Source organism: Schistocerca serialis, chromosome 11 (assembly GCF_023864345.2).
Source record: "Schistocerca serialis cubense isolate TAMUIC-IGC-003099 chromosome 11, iqSchSeri2.2, whole genome shotgun sequence".
NCBI lineage: Eukaryota > Metazoa > Arthropoda > Insecta > Orthoptera > Acrididae > Schistocerca > Schistocerca serialis.
Genome location: NC_064648.1, coordinates 76,882,992 through 76,900,473, shown reverse-complemented (window position 1 = coordinate 76,900,473; position 17,482 = coordinate 76,882,992). Strand labels below are relative to the sequence as shown.

The window sequence follows — 17,482 nt, the reverse complement described above, 5'->3', positions numbered from 1 at the left end:
TATATGTATCTATGTTCCACATACCGTCTAAAAATAGTGGACTGACTTCAGCCAAACTTTGCTCACATATAACTTTCTGTCTGGAGATAATCGATGTAGTGATGAGAAACACCTACCTGTCAAATAGGAACAGGTGAAAAAGGTGTGTAGCCCATGACGAACGAATATACAGTCTTTATTCGCATTTCAGAAAGAGCAATTAACGACTTCCAAGAAACTTCACACATAATGTCTAACCTTTTCCAAAACCTTTTGTCGCTGACAACCGTCACCAAATGATGAAAGCAGAAAGTTTATTACTTACTACATTTTCCCTGTTCACGCTGAAAAAATGCCGCATTAATCATGAATTTTAACCTAAGTACTTCTATACTACTACCGCTGTTCGCAACACATTTCTCAAATAATAAACACGCATGCTGTTGAATGTATCTACGGAAATGTTTAATTTAGGACAAGCCGTTGAGGAGATATGACGCCAAAACAAAGATGCGTGATAAACTGTCACATCATGCGTGACGTTTCAATTTATTATTTCTATCCTGTTGACTCTAATTGCCGCGCAGGATTAGCTGAGCGGTCTAAGGCGCTGCAATCAAGGACTGTGCGTCTGGTCCCCGCGGAGGTTGGAGTCCTCCCTCGGGCATGGGTGTGTGTGTTTGTCCTTAGTATAATTTAGATTAAGTAGAGTGTAAGCTTAGGGACTGATGACCTCAGCAGTTAAGTCCCATAAGATTTCACACAAGTTTGAACATTTGACTCTACTCGCAACACATTTCGCCGACAGTATACACATGTGTCACCGAATGCATCTACAGAAATACACTGACGAAAAAAAAAAAACCGCACCACCAAGAAGCAGTTGTGCGACATAAACGAAAGTTTGTAGACGCGTTTAGACAGCTGAACGATGACGTCTATTTGGATTATGGACCGAGTGTGGTGCTGGATTGGTTAGCACACTGGACTCACATTCGGGAGGATGACGGTTCAAATGCGCGTACGGCCATCCTGATTTAGGTTTTCATTGATTTCCCTTAATCTCTTCAGGAAAAAGCTGGGATGGTTCCTTTGAAAGAGCTTGGCCAACTTCCTTCCCATCCTTCCTTAACCCGATGAGACCAATGACCTCGCTGTTTCGTCCCGTCCCCAAAATTAACCAACCAATCGGATCTCGAGCCAGTGGCACAAATAGCGTTACTATGAGTCTTCAAATCGAGCTTCCTTTAAATACACGCCGTGACGGTCGTGAGTGTTACCTACCTTTGATATTGGACGTGGTGAGTAGTTGTTAGTCAAGGATGCCTTTAAGATGACAAGAAAAAGGCCAGTTGAGGACCAGCACCCAACTTGTGTGTGTGCTAGACATTCTGGATCTACACCTGGAGCTACGGTCTGTGGTGCGATTTCTTATGACTGCAGGAGCACTCTCGTGGTTATCCCGAGTACCTTGACTGCAAAACTGCATGTCAGTCTCGTGATTCGAACTGTTGTGTGGCCATTCATAAACAGCTCACCAGGGGGTGTATTCCAACAGGATAACGCTCGCCCACGTACATGTTCTATAGAGTGTCAGCATGTTTCCTTGGCCTTCTTGATCGCCAGATCTGTCTCCAATCGAACACATATGGGACATCATTGGACAAGCACTCCAGCGTCATCCACAAAAAGCATGAACTTTCCCCGCATTGACTGACCAAGTGCAACAGACATGGAATTCCATCCCACAAACTGACATCGAGAATCTGTACAATACAATACATGCACGTCTGCATGCTTAGATTCGACATTCTGGGGGCTTACACCGGTTGTATGCCAGCGTTTCAGCGTTTCACATTTCCAATTGCTTTCCTCGCACCTATATCAACCTGTGATACTGCAATGTTAATCATTTAAATATTTCATCTAAAGAAATTTATTCCCAAGATTTCATATCTCTACATTAATTATTTTGTGCTGCTGCCACTTTTTTCCCGTCAGTTCAGAAGACACGACGTCACAAACATTGAGCTGTGGGAAAATGAATGTGCAGGGTGAATTTCACTAGAGATACAAGTGAAATATGTCTGCAAATACACGTGCAAAATTTTAAATATACGTGAAACATATTTGACTTGCATGTACGCAAACAAAGCCATTGGTGGAAAGTTTGTCCTAAAACCCTGCAACTATGGCTATCAAATGTGATACACTTATTAGTTAGTCTCTGCATAATAAATACTGTGGCAGTGTGAGCCAGCAGCATCCTGCTGGGGTGGGTGTGATAGTGGACCAGGAGAAGACTGGCAGACAGAGAGTGTGTGAGGAGATGTACAAAAACGAGGGAATCGACATAGAATGATAAGAGGAGGGAATGGACAAAGAGGAGGGGATGAGGAGATGGAGAAAGGAAAGAGGAAGAGATGTACCTGGACAGGGGAGAGGAAGAGACAGACAGAGAGAGGGGGGTAGACAATGGTCAAGGGAATGGAAGAAGATGGGTAGAAGTAGGGAAGAGGAAGAAATAGACAGAGAAAGGAAAGAGGAGGAGAAAGAGTATATGGAGGAGGAAATGAACAGAACAGCGAGAGGGGGGAGGAGGATATGGACAGGATAAGGAAAGAGGAGGAAATGGAGAGAGAACGGAGGGAGGAGGAGATGAACAGTGAAAGAAGAGTTGGAGGAGTTCGACATGGAGAAGGGAGGAGAAGATGGACAGAATGAGGGATGGTTGACAGAGAAACCGGACAGGAGGAGATGGACAAAGAGAAGTGAAGGAGGGGATAAATGGAGGGAGGTGGACATGGACACAGAGTGAAGGAGCGGATGGACAGGAAGGACTAGCAAATGAGCAGAGATGGGGGAGAGCAGATAAACTGGGACAGGAGTAGCAGGAGGAGACAGAGGGTGAAGGAGATAGAGGGAAAGAGAGGGGGAGAGAGGGCGGGGGTAGAGGAGATAAGAGGAACAAGGAGGAGATGGACTAATAGAAGACTGGAAAAATTAAGTTCTATTTGGTTCAATATTTTACTACGAATTTCAGACCCGTTATCTGGAAACTCTAAACAGGTCGTACATATTCATTAATCATGGTGACGTACAATGTTTTATGTTATCTATGTTAACAGCAACGACTGGTAGTATTAACGTAGAAATAAAACAAAACAGTTGAAAAATAAGAATCAATTTAAAAAATAACATAAAGGGAATTAACTGAAGTTCCAAGTGAATAACTTTCATCTTACATTATTAAATATGTTACTGGCAGACTCAGAACAACTCGAAGTTTACCGATTAACTACTACACGTACTTCCAAACATATTGTTGCTACACTATTCTACATCACCCACACTGACACTTATTTGGCTCGGCAATCCTCGAATCTGTGCATACCGATGTGGTAGACCGTAGAATTCTTTCGTATCGTTTTTATTTTATTTTTATTTTTTGCTATTTGTTTATATATATATATATATATATATGTCTCTGATAATTAAATCGATATGTGCCTATCATTACCTATAATTAAGGAAAGGCTTCTTTGACCGGTTCACATTATTTTGATACTCAGAGGGTCCACTTGATCTTATACCGAAAATTAAGTATTTGCCTTTTAGATATCTGATGTGCTATCATACTGACTTTAGTCCACAAGTGTTGGTCACCTACGATTGTTTGCAGATCGCAGTCTAATTGTTTGCTGCCTCCCTCTCTACCTGAAAAAGGGGCATCTCAGAACGACATGATTAGCCGAACCTTCCTCACCTCACTCACAGATTGGTGCGTTACCACATCCTGTTCGACAATGGTGTGTGGGATATGGACAGTGACCTGTTAATAGGTGCAACGTCGCGCAGTTTGAGCCTGTTCCAGGTGCTTGGGGATACGCTGTAAACACGTCTCGTAGTGCTCCTAGGGTCCCAGTCAGACTGCCATTCAATTCCAGGGTCCTAAATGTCTTTTATCAGGAAGATACGTCCTTGTCATCTCGTACACACGATCATATTGCTCACGTCCCGACCAACACAGCGGTGCCCTGTAACGTACCACGACATACACGTCATGTAGCCCGAAGATCACAACTAAACCCTCTACAGGTGTAGTGCAAAAGACAGCGGCGAGCCTCAGAAGTACGCTCCGCTGAATAAGCCACAGTATTGTTTTGTAGCTGCCTAGTCTAAGGCGATGCGCCCAGGCGCTGGCGGCAAAGCCCACAGTAGCGTTGACGATAGCTTCGTAATATGGCCGCACTACGTGCAAAGGTAATTTTTGGTCAGCAGTACCAGCATGGGCAATCTCAAGCATGATTTTGACTGCTTTCTGAGGAACAGATTTTACGTGTTGTAGGAAGTTTCTTTTCTCGTCTAGAAGAGTGGCTAAATATCTATGACAGGTATTACGTCAAGCACCAGGGAAGGATTTCTGGTAAGAGAAAGTCTTCTCTGAGGAAGTATGTATGTGGCTTTATGAACGGCTATAGTTAGTTTCTTGCTCTTGCACCAATGCTGCATCTGGACAAGCACATCATTCACTTTTTCCTCAAGTCTCGCCCTGAAGTCTGCAATAACTGCTACTAGGATGTCATTTGTGTATGTGACAATATCGTCAATAGCATCTGCCCCATATAACAGAAGTAATAGCGGTTCAGCACTAGGATTCGAGGACAGTGGACCACTTATGGAGACAGTAAATATACCAAGGGGACAATATTACAAGTGCAAAAAATTTATTAACTGAATAACAGAATTTTAATTTATGCATGCAGAGAGAGAACAGCACCGACAGAAATTAACAGAGATGTACGACGAGGGTGCCGTCTCTCACCCACTTTATTTAACATATATGTCGTACTGACAATACCGTTAGACAGTCGAATGATAAATTAGTCCAGGAATAAAATTAATTTCTAGAAATACACATTTACATACTGTTATCTTTGCTGATGGCCAAATAATTTGCCGGTCGCTGTGGCCGAGCGGTTCCAGGCCCTTCAGTCCTGAACAGCGCTTCTGCTATGGTCGAAGGTTCGAATCCTGTTTCAGGCATGGATGTGTGTGATGTCCTTAGGTTAGTTAGGTTTAAGTAGTTCTAAGTTCTAGGGGACTGATGAGCTCAGAAGTTAAGTCCCATAGTGCTCAGAGCCATTTGAACCATTTGAAGAAATATTTAAACTGATATTCGAATGAAAGAATTAGGAAAATACTCGGGAAAAGACTGGAATAAAGTAATATGTCCTTAGGAACTAAGCACAGGGAAACCATGTCAAGAAAGCTGCACGAAAATTGTGAATAAATCGAAAAAGAAATGATCGTCGGAAAAGATAAATTCAACATACAGAAAAATCAAAATCACATCCGTTGAATTAAATGGAGGAGTGTCAACATTAATAGTGCACAAAGAGTTACGATGTTAAACGCAGAGGAGAGAGAGGATAAGTGGAAACACGGTGTTTAATGGCTTCAGGAGGGAAAAGAGTTGTCAGTGACGAGCTGGAAGAAGAAACAGACGTCAATAAGGGGTTCATTATTACAGTCAGAGTCTGAAACAGCTATGGAGGACTTGCGCTTGAATAAGGTAAAAGAAATAGATACTCAAGTTTTGCAATTCCTAAATGCGCTGGGATTAAACGCAACAAAACGACTTTTCATGTTGTGGTGGAGACTTTCGAAAATATCGTCGGTACAATTCCAAAGGCAAACAAATGCGAGACTTATTGCACAATCAGTACAGCTCAATTCAAGTTTCAGAAACAAATAGCATAGGATGCAAAAATAGTTGTGGACGTGGCCGATAGTTTTGCTTTAGAAAAGGTAAAGGCAGTTCTGAAGAGGCAACACTTAAGAAAAATTATGGCTCTTTTATGGGATTTGTAGACCTAGGAGAAACGTTAGGGAATGTCGAATGGTGAAGGATTATCGAAATTCTGAGAAAATAACGGTGAGCATTACGGAAAGACGTGAAATATACATACCTGTATCATAAAGTAACAATTAGTACTGAAGACAAATGACGAAGTGCTCGTATTAAGAAAGGTGTAAGACAGCGAAGAAATCTTTCATTCTTACTGTTGAATGTGGCCGCGCGGAGTGGCCGCGTGGTTTGAGGCGCTATGTCACGGATTGCGCGGCTCCTCCCGCCGGAGGTTCGAGTCCTCCCTCGGACATGGGTGTGTGTGTGTGTTGTTCTTAGCATAAGTTAGTTTAAGTAATGTGTAAGTCTTGGGACCCCAGACCTCAGCAGTTTGGTCCCTTGGGAATTCACAAACAGTTGAACATTTTGTTCAACGTGTACATCGCAAAAGGAGTGGGTTAAACCACAGAGTGAAAGATCACCAGCGATAAGATTCGCAGATAACATTGTTCATGTCAGTGACAGCAAGGAATATTTGCAGAACATCCTGAATAGAATGAACAGTCTACAGAGCACAGAAAATGGACTGAGAGTAAATCGAAGGAAGGCGAAAACAGTGAGGTGCGGAAGAAACGTGGTTTGTTATCAAGAAAATTTTCCTTGTTTTGAGAAAGATATTTCTGAAAATGTGTGTATGGACTGTAGCTTTGTGTGGAACCGAATGTCAGACGAGGAAATCCCAGAAAGAAGAGAGTCAAAGCGTTTTGGACGTGGTGCTATAGAAGGATGTTGAAAGTTAGGAGGACCGATAAGGTACGGAATGGGGAGCGGAGAAGATTATATGGAAAACATTTACAAAAAGAAGAGACGTGATGATGGCTCATGTGTTAAGAATCAAGGAATAACTTTTATGATGCTTGAAGGAATTACAGAGTATGAAAATCGTAGGGCACGACAGAGATTGGAAAATACGGAAAGAACAATTGAGGACGGAGAGCGCAACTGCTGCTCTGGGGCGATAAGTTGGCACTGGAGAGGAAACCGTTGCGGCCACTGGAACACCTGTAGGGACATTGATCAACGAAAAAGAAAATGGCGATTTAGAAGATTGTTGGCCTTTTTAACTGGCATTCTTGCTTACTTCTGCCAATAGAAAGTGTGTGATATTCAAACGACAGGAAAGAGAGCGTTGACTATTGAATATAATTGAATTTCCATTGACATTTGCAATCAAAGTTCATCATAAAACCTGTACTGATGCTGTGTCTCGCTCTCCTCTGCTACCAGACAGTGCTACAGGTTGTCCCATGTTTATACAGAAAAGACGTACAGGAACGACTTCATATTCTTACATGTTTCTTCTCCCCACATTAGTTTAGGTATCTAGTTAGTATTTATCGAATACTTTTATGGAAGAAAACTATATCCCTCAAGGAGATGTTTCAACTGTGACGTGGTGTCTGATGGCTATAACTAACAATACCTCAATGCACTGTTCGGGCGCTTTAGTTGCGGAGAGTTTTTCAGTTTTCAATACATCTTTCACAATTGCAGCAAGTACGCACCAACTGCAGATGATTGCTAAGAGACTAGAGAGATTGGCACACAGACCTGGATTCAAGTAATTGTCAAAAATTAAACTGCATGTCTTGCTTGTTAACAGTTCCCGTCATCCTTTCCGTCTTCCAGAACTGAAACTGAGGGACATCATTTTAAATTTGAAGGCGTCGGTGAGGTACTTGGGCATCCGTTTCCATCAGGCGTTCACATCTGAGGAATTTTTGCCCTCGATCTATCAAAGCCCTTGAAATTTTAATGCGTGCAGCACACAGAGTTTGGGAAGAAGATCGAGCAGGCCTGATCCAGTTTTAAAGAGCGTTTGTCTGGTCCCAGCTTCATGATGGATTGATGATCAGACCTTCCAGACCATCATATTTGGAGGTCCACTGGGTGGGCATTAGACTGGCAACAGGTGCATTCAGAGCCTCTTCACCGAAGCTTGCCAGCCACCACTTCTAATCTGACGGCAGCTGCTCGCCGTAACCCATCTCCACAGCTGAGGTCGCTAATGCAATCCTGTGCAGTGGCGCTTGACCTGATGGTAAGGCAGTTTGGATTCTGGTGGCGGAAAAAGCTTTTACTGCCAGTATTTGGGGGTGAAGGGAGGAGAGGTGGTGGCGTAAAGCTCCTGGTCACCAGGCTCTACGCCAGTGTTCTCGTTTGAATACCAAAGCTGTCTGCAGTGTCTCACGAAGTGGGGGCATGCAACACTGTTGATGGTGGTTTGTCTGCTGGATGGGGATGTTTAGCGTGGTGGTCCCCTTTGTGTCAATCATGAGGAGCAGGCCATGTGCCAGCACTGGGTTTCACCCTCTCCTTTCCCCTGTCATCATCATACAAAACAAAGATCACACTACACACACACACACACACACACACACACACACACACACACACACACACACACACACACACACACAATACATACATGGAATATTACAAATATTATAATGGATCACGTTGTAAATAAAAATAAAACAAAAAAGCTACTCACTGTGCAAAAAGCTTACAAAATGTCTTGCAAAATCTAATTGCCAGCATACGTACTGATTCTCTCCCACTCACAGAGTGGCTTTTCGATAATCGTCTGTGAGCAGTGGGACCATTTGGGAACCGAACAAAGAGCTGTATTTTAAAAGTGGTTGTGACGAATACTAAGCCTTTCACCACAGATGGAGTAATTCACCAACATATTTTGTTTAGAGCCATTACTTATTTTAAATTTAACTGATTTTAAAGATTGTAATTTTTTAGGTATATTTACGAACGTCTTACATGAACACATGATTTTTAAGATTGTTTATTGAAATGTATCTAGACAGAGAGGATCCCTTGGGTACTCAATGATTTTCCCTGTGTCCTCAGAGTCTGCCTACCAGATGCTTTCACAATCCGTCATGCTGAGGTATAGGCTATTGGGAAGGCCCTGTATCGTATGAGATGATACAAAGGAAGGTTGTGTCTACACTGATCCAGTACCGTTAGTGATCTACAGGCTCTTCAAAATAAGCGTGTAGGTGAAAAAGTTTCGCAAAATATACGAACTGCATATCTCTTGCGGCTACATTGTGGATAGGTGGTGGTGTTCTGCTAGGTACCTGGGCTGGAAACCAGCAGGTAGATATAGAGCTGAAGGAGGCCTGTAGGGAGTGTCAGTTGAAGAAAGCATCATTCCCTTGGAACCTGTGAACTCATCGTTGAACCAGAAGGTCAGCCGTGAATGGGGAGGTGAGTGGTTGGAGGTGAAGCACAGCAAGCTGGGGGCTGAGGTGCCAACTGCTCGCCTATGGCGTCCCTCCTGCAGGATCACACGGGCGGGGTCAAAACCCACTCACTTGTCACCGTACTGGATGTAGCTCTTTGTGGGTGGCGTTTTCTCCGTAGAAAGTTCCAGCCATTTGCGAAATTCGGTGAACTGTCCAGATTTCACTCTAAGCTGTTAGGTTGGAGGCGTTTCAGAGCGGTGTCTCATCCCTTACCAGTCCAATTTTCAGTCAGATACAGTTCCTGCTGCTCCATTTAAAATCTTTCATTGTACCTTTCCTCTTTTAGTTGACTGCTTTACAAATCATGATTTCATACATCATAGTCTCTCTCTCTCTCTCTCTCTCTCTCTCTCTCTCTCTCTCTCGCTATGTGTGTGTGTGTGTGTGCGTGTGTGAATTCCTAAGGGACCAAACTGGTGAGGTCCCTAGACTTACACACTACTTAAACTATGTTAATAACAATACCCATGACTGAGGGAGGGCTCGAAACTCCAGTGGGAGGGGCTGCATAATTCGGGACATGGCACCTCTAAGTGGGCGGCCCACACAGAGAGGAAATAATGTAAAACATATTGTGACTGTGTACTGGAAACTTGTAGTTTCAGTAGAGACTAGCAACAGTCACAGAAAAGCCTTATGTAAAACATTGCCTGCGAATTCTCAACTGCGTCGTATGTAGAAAGTAATATCAATAGCTGGGTTGGATTGTTTGGTAGAAGAGACCAGACGGCGAGGTCATCGGTCTCATCGGATTAGGGAAGGAAGTCGGCTGTACCCTTTTAAAGGAACCATCCTGGGATTTGCCTGGAGTGATTTAGGAAAATCACAGCACACCTAAATCAGGATGGCCGGACGCTGGATTGAACCGTCGTCCTCCCGAATGCGAGTTCAGTGTGCTAACCACTGCGCCACCTTTCTGGGTTCAATAGCTGGCAATGCTGGGACACAGTGGGGTGGGGGATTACTCTATCAAGGAATCCCACAACTCTTCCACAGAAGGGAGAAATGTCTCTTTTCATCTTCTTTCAAAGTGTATCAAACTAACATTCCACCCAACAGTCGCTTCTGTGATTATTTCCTAATAAAACACTAGAACAAGCATTAAAGATTTAATTTAATAATTGATAACCTCTTGCTTCTTTTCCGAGTCTGTGGTAATTCTGTCCATTTTGTAACGAGAATTTTATAAGAATAGCAATTGTCATGATGTTAACAGTTCTTTTGTATTATTTATTACAGCATAATTCTTGTATAATCATCATGTCCAGCGTACTGGGTGAGTACTGTTCTGGAATGAGACCTCAGGTAGAAGGAGAAAACGACGGACCAAGCCATTCTGAAGTAATGATTCAGTAGACATACTTAAAAACTTTTGATGTCACTTGAGCCGGCCGTAATGGCTGAGTGGTTCTAGGCGCTTCAGTCCGGAACCGAGCGACTGCTACGCCCGCACATTCGAATCCTGCCTCGGGCATGGATGTGTGTGATATCCTTAGGTTGGTTAGGTTTAAGTAGTTCTAAGTGCTAGGGGACTCACCACTCATAGTGCTCAGAGCCATTTGAACCATTTGATGCCAGTTGATTACATGGCATGCTCATTGAAACTGGATTTTCGTATAACATCTCACATAATAAATAATGCTGTAAAGACACTGTTGCACAGCTGAGAACATATCCGCAACAATAACAAAACATTTGGTTATGTGGACGATACATACCTCCTAAAGGTGGCTTGAATCCCAGAGCTGCAGAAAGAAAAGTTGTGTAAATATATAATATTTAATAATATATATAATATTAAATAAATGTGAAATAAATTTAATAAATATAAATATACAAAAGTAAATGAGATAAGTGCAGGAGAATAGTATAGTTCTAAGTTTCTTCAGCAATGGCAGTCGCTTGTATACAACAGACACATATCTAAATCATGAAGCAAAAAAGAAAACTTTCTACTGATGGTTTAAAAACTTAATTTCAGACAAATTTCAATTAACGATGTTCTTATTGCGTAATTTTTATCAGTCCTAGGAATCTGCATGGCAACAAAAAAAATGAAAACAAAATTATATCAATAAAACACACTCAACACAGTGCCTATGTGAACAATCAAAACAGCTTTCTATAGCACTCTGGCGTGTTCCTTTCCCTGTTTTGCCCAGTCGGAACTAGTTATTCACTTTCAATGCCTTTGAAGTTGATAGGAGATTACAGTGAAATCTGTCTTAGTTTTATTGCTTGTGAGTTCAGCTGTCACAAGGTATATCTTGAATTTCATTCATATAAGATTTTCAGACTCATCCAAAGTAACCCTAAATATTGGAAGTTATCTTTTAAAAACACTGTGTCCTTTAGAAAAAATATGTGACACAAGATGATACCTTAGTTTTAAATGGTCAAACTCAGTTTCCTTTTACCTCTCTGTTAAATTCAGTTTCAGTTATATAAGTAATAGGTTACAAATGTAAATTCTGTTGTATTTTCATCTATACATAGACACAAATTTTTTCATTTATAATGAGATGAACCTGTAAATCACTCATAAATTTTTCTGTGTTTATGACATTCAGTTGTTGTCTATCAGTGGCTTAAGAAGGCAAAAGATGTTTCCTAATTACAATTTTTGAAAATTAAATTATTCTGGAGCTAGGTACTATAGATATTAACGATTTAATGATTTAAGGATAAATAAGGTACACTTTACACAAACTGCTAAAGAAGTAAAGTCTTGCATTCAAAATGAGATAGATTCTTGAGCAGAGATGCAATGAGCACTCTGGGACAAAACCTGTCACTGTGTTTGCGGCCCTTCTTTGTATATGACATCACATTCCAAGACAGTGGAATCGAAGATGGTAAGGCAGGAAATTAAAAAATCCAAGACAGGGCAATTACTGAAATATCCAAGATGATGTAACTAGCTCACTTCTCTAAATTTTAAAATGATGGGAAATTTAAGAAGCCTACTTATGACAGCGAGAAATTAAAAAAGCCCAGACTTGCGTGTGCTGCCCTATTTTGGATGCGCTCAGTATACCCAAATGGCATGTATATTGCCAATACATTTAGGGGCAGTGTTATGGAACAGTGTCTCCCATAACTGCTCTGTAATCTAATTAATAACCCAGTCATCAAATTAGACTACAAATTCAATTCAATTTTCGAGCGATAAATGAAAGTGTACATGGCTGTGGGAAGTCGAGAACTGCATGGCGAGAATAGGAAGTGGTTCGCAAAACATTTTTTCGCTAAAAGGGACAGAATGCAGCCAGGTACACACTGGGAAGCAGCTGCAGCGCGGGACAGATGTGGGACACCTTGCGTGGTCACTGCATTGGCAGCCGGGAGAAATCTGCATTCTGTAAATTCCATTGTGAGAAGGAGCAAAAAGAATAACTTTTAAAAAGATAGAGGTTTGTGACGGGTTGGGGAAAAAACTGAAGCAGAGAGAAGTACCCACTGGATCCAAAGGAGTCCAGCAATAACTTATGTTGAAATTTAGGGGCGGATATTCGTCGGCACCTGCTACAGGTGCCGAATACTAAAACCTACGACACTTAGAATCCTTTCTACTGTCAGTTGCCATCAGATAACTGAGTGCTGTTGTCATACTGAATACTAGCTCTCGGAAGCGAAGTAAGGTTTCGCTACTCTTGTGGAAGATGCAGTTTTATAATAGGACCTGGTTAGCGATATTATACGGCTCATCGTCTGACGTGTTTTGTTTCACGAAACCGTGAACAGTAACCGTTTTTGTTTAATGATCCAGGATTGTGTCGCCCATCTGAAGGAAGACGAAACCAACTACTCAGTGTTTCAACAAGATGACCCTACTGCTAACACAGCTTACAACACACTATGCGTCTCATGGAAGAGTTTTTTGGGGAAACGTTTCATCTCAAAGAACCTATGGCAGCCACGCTCCTCGGAGTTTACGCCAACAGACTTTTTTCTTTGGGGAATAGCATGTAGTGTACCGCAAACGCCAATGCTTGATTCGACATTTAAATATTGAAATAACTTCATACATGAGAAGCATACCATAATCAGATGGACAGAAAGGGATTTCCAATAAAATTAGGTGGGTTGAGCCTTGTATAGTCACTCGTGGATGTCATTCCCAACATAGTGTACATAGTAACCGCACAGTTACTTTTTGAGCACCCATACAAGCAGTGGCGCTCAAGACACATATTATATACTCGTTACAGAGGAAATGTTGAGAAGGAAGAAATCCTGACCTCTGCCCCATTCGAGCAAAGAAAAAATTCATAGGTGACAAATGAAAATTTCTATCAACGCTGGGGTTCTAAACCGGTTCTTTCGTTTAGCAGGAAGATGCATAAACTGCGCTACCTTCACATAGCAGTTAGACACAACAGCGCAGAGTACACAAGTGTGCTACCCGTGCTACATCCATATTCCTATTCACCGCACAGCCGGCCATGGTGGCCGAGCGGTTCTAGGCGCTTCAGTCCGGAACCGCGCTGCTGCTACGGACGCAGGTTCGAATCCTGCCTCGGGCAGGGATGTGTGTGATGTTCTTAGGTTAGTTAGGTTTAAGTAGTTCTAAGTCTAGGGGACTGACGACCTCAGATGTTAAGTCCCATAGTGCTCAGAGCCATCTCAACCATCATTCGCCGCACACTACCGAAGTTGCGTCCGCTAGCCCTCTTCCCCCATTTCGCTCACCGCATCGCACAAAGTCCCTTGCAAGGGCGGGTGAAGAGTGCTCTGCACTGAATGATGATGTTAGCCCTGACGGCGCATATACACTGCTGAGCCAAAAGATTATGACCTCCTGCTTCATAGCCTGTTTGTCCGTCTTTTGAACGAAATACTGCACTGATTTCGAGTAACAGGGTTGCGACGGTTTGAAAATTCGGAAATTAGTGGTAAGTTCTATGGGACCAAACGCTAAGGTCATCGGTCCCTAGGTTTACACAGTACTTAATCTCACTTAAACTAACTTATGCTAAGGAAAACATACGCACTCATGCCCAAGGGAGAACTCGAACCTCCGATGCGGGCAGCCATGCGAACCGTGGCAAGGCGCCTGAGACCGCACGGCTTCCACGCGTGGCCCCAACGGTTTGTTTGCACAGCTCATGTAATTCGCGTAAATAACGGGACGCTGATTTGCTTACGCAGTGATAGCACCAGATAGCGACTCAGGTGGGTACCGTAGGATTTACATCAGACGCATTTCGTCGCCGAGACATCACCGTGAGTTCACTATATTGCTCCTCAAACCACTGTAGCACGGTTCTCGCTCCGAAACACGACCATTATACTGCTGAAAGATGACATCGCCGTCGGAGAAGACGCCGAGCATGAAGGGATGGCCGGCCGAAGTGGCCGAGCAGTTCTAGGCGCTACAGTCTGGAACCGCGCTACCGCTACGGTCGCAGGTTCGAATCCTGCCTCGGCATGGATGTGTGTGATGTCCTTAGGTTAGTTAGGTTTAAGTAGTTCTAAGTTCTAGGGGACTGATGACCTCAGAAGTTCCATAGTGCTCAGAGCCATTTGAACCATGAAGGGATGCAGGCAGTATGCAACTGTCAATGTGTCTCCGGTTGCTACCACAGGTGCCACGCAAGTGCAGGAGAATGTCTCCCACACCATAATACTGCTCCCACCAGCCATGTCAGTGGGTCGCTGCACGTTTGAAGCCGCCGTTCACCTTGATGACGACCATCGACCTAGTGTAGCAAAAATGTGGTTCACCCGAAGAGCCGACACTTTTCCATTGATCGACGGTCGTACCCTGACAGTCCTGTGCCCACTGCAACCGTAACTGACGATGTCGTTGCCTCAACATGTGAACACGTGGGGGTGGTGTGCTGCGGAGCTCCGTGTTGAGCAATGCACGATGAGAGGTGTGCTCCGGAACACTTGTGCTGCACCAGCACTGTGCTCTTTCGGCAGAGGTGCCACAGATCACCATCCGTGCTGCTTCACATAGCAGAGAAGCCTCCGAGCCCAACGTCCTGTGAAGAATAGTGGACGTCTAACCATTCAGCGCCTAATAGTAGTTTCACAGTCGAACCCCTTCCCACAGAAGCTCACGACAGTAGCACGTGAACATTCGGCCGTCTCCGCCGTTTTAGAGATACTCGTTCACAAGTTCTGTGTAATCATAATCTGCCATTTGTCGAAGTCGCTTATCTCGGTGGATTTCGCCATGTGCAGCCCGTATTTCCGCCGCCCGTAGCTGCTCCACTTACGCACTTTCGTCACTGCGTGACGTGCCCGCAGCGCCAGCAGGCGGCGTCCAGCGACGCGGTGGGCAGTCGTCGTAATGTTTCGGCTTATCGCTGTATATCTGTATAAGTGGTGCCTGTTCTTTCGGACATGTCGGGAAGAAAAGACACCACTCATACAGGTTGTAGATGTTTTTGAAGGCCTTTATGGTCAAAAACATCAGATGGTAGAGAGTGCCAAAATTAGCACTGTGCGATCTAGAACTAACGCTCAGCAATGAATACTTAGTTTTGTCTTACTTACTTTAGCAGTCCAGGCTAATATTGGCAGTGCAAAATGACAGCCACTCTTCTCAGTGCACGCCTTGTGAGGCATGAAAGTTGCTCCCCCGACTCTGCTTCAGTTTTGTGCACTGAATACTCCGTGTAGCCACACGCGAAAAAAATACAATTAAGGGCAATATGGTTTATTCGTTTGGATGTTCACTTTACAAATTCTTGACGCAGAGACATAAGCAGTTTGCACGACATGTGCCCGCCTCTCTGCCCACTGAGGCCCTCGAGCTGCCTGCACCACTCACTCACTCTGCACGGAGACGCTCACAACGCAACACTACACAGCGCCCTGCCCTCTCCGACTCCTTTCGTACTCACAGGGCTTCAAGTTCAGTGTCTGGACGTAAATTTGCTGAGGTGCCACCACGCAGTTGTCAAACGAACAAAACAAAATTGGCTTTGAAGGTGACAAGACTTCCGAGTGTTGTTACCCAAACAGCATTTGACTAACTCAGCTTGTAGCATAGTCGGATTTTCAATCATGAACACGAGAGTGGAATCTAGCTAGTAGCATACTTTTTTAAATGTAATATTTATCAGCAAATGCGAACGTTAAGTAAGAAATAAAAGTAGCATCCTTTTATTGACGGTTACTAGATGTCTAAAAATGAATTTAAACTTCTTAGGAATATGCCAAAACGTATTTTATTCAATGAAAAAATTACATATTTCAATAACACTAGGGAGTCTGTGAAAATGATACTTTCTCATTATCTATCTGATGTATCGACCTCGTATGCCAAATTTCAATGTACTGTCGGTAACAACGAATAACCAAGATGTTATTTTTATTAAACACTATAGTTCCATATCTGTCAATTAAGATTACACTTTGTTAATAAATATAGAAGTTTTAAAAAAAAATCAAAAGATACAGGGTGACGCAGAAAAACGGGAACATTTCCACAATCCAATAAAACTAGAAGTGATGAAGGAAATAAATTGCATTCATCGTAATTGAAACCTCCCAACTTTGCCATTTAGGAAACATTGATGCCATTTATTATTTTTCAAAAATTGCGTCCTTTAGATGGCGTCCTCCTGTACGAATACATTCGTGAAATCTGCTGTTGAGATTCCTCATTGACCGCTGCAACATCTCAGATGGGATACTGTGGATTGCATCCAAAATTCTCTGTTTTAACTCGTCCAGGGTTCTTGGTCGAGTCGTGTAGACTTTGCTCCACGAGAAAAGTCACAAACGGATAGATCTGGCGATCTAGGAGGCCCGGGTATTTTAACGAATCGTGAGATCACACGGGAGCCAAACAATTCTCGCACGTATGCCACTGATTGCCGTGTAGTGTGTGATGTCGCTCCGTCACGTTGAAACCAGGCTTCTTGAACGTTTGCAAAGTTGTGCAATGCAGGTGTAACGAAAGTTCGTAACATATCCACGAACCGATCGGCGTTGACAGTTATTGTGTTTCGTTGTTCATTTGCGAGAGAATGCGGTCCGATAATCCCACGTGATGAAACACCACGCCATGCTGTCACTTTAGTAGCGTGTGAAGGGCGCTCATGAACGTCATTAGCATTTGTGTTTTCTCAGTAACGGTAGTTCCGTTTATTCACATTACTTGCGCCTCATCTGACGTCAACAACTTTTTTTACAAATTCATCGTCATTGTTTATTTTTGTTATCATTTGTTGACAGAATCCTAAGCGTAATCGGAAATCGTGGTCCTTAAATGGTTGCACCATCTGTAGTTTGCACGGATGAAATTTTAAATCAAGATGAAGGATTCTGCGAACACTCTCCCGGGACACTCCAATCGCTGCTTCTT

General features: G+C 43.1%; 1 protein-coding gene across 1 annotated transcript in view; it reads right to left on the bottom strand.

Annotated features, from left to right (window-relative positions):
• Positions 1-17,482, bottom strand: part of LOC126426927 (uncharacterized) — a 163,063-nt gene that overhangs the window by 21,197 nt on the left and 124,384 nt on the right. Inside the window, exon 5 of the mRNA XM_050089034.1 lies at positions 10,875-10,901. Coding sequence (XP_049944991.1) covers positions 10,875-10,901 — 27 coding nt within the window. The remainder of the gene's footprint in view (positions 1-10,874; positions 10,902-17,482) is intronic.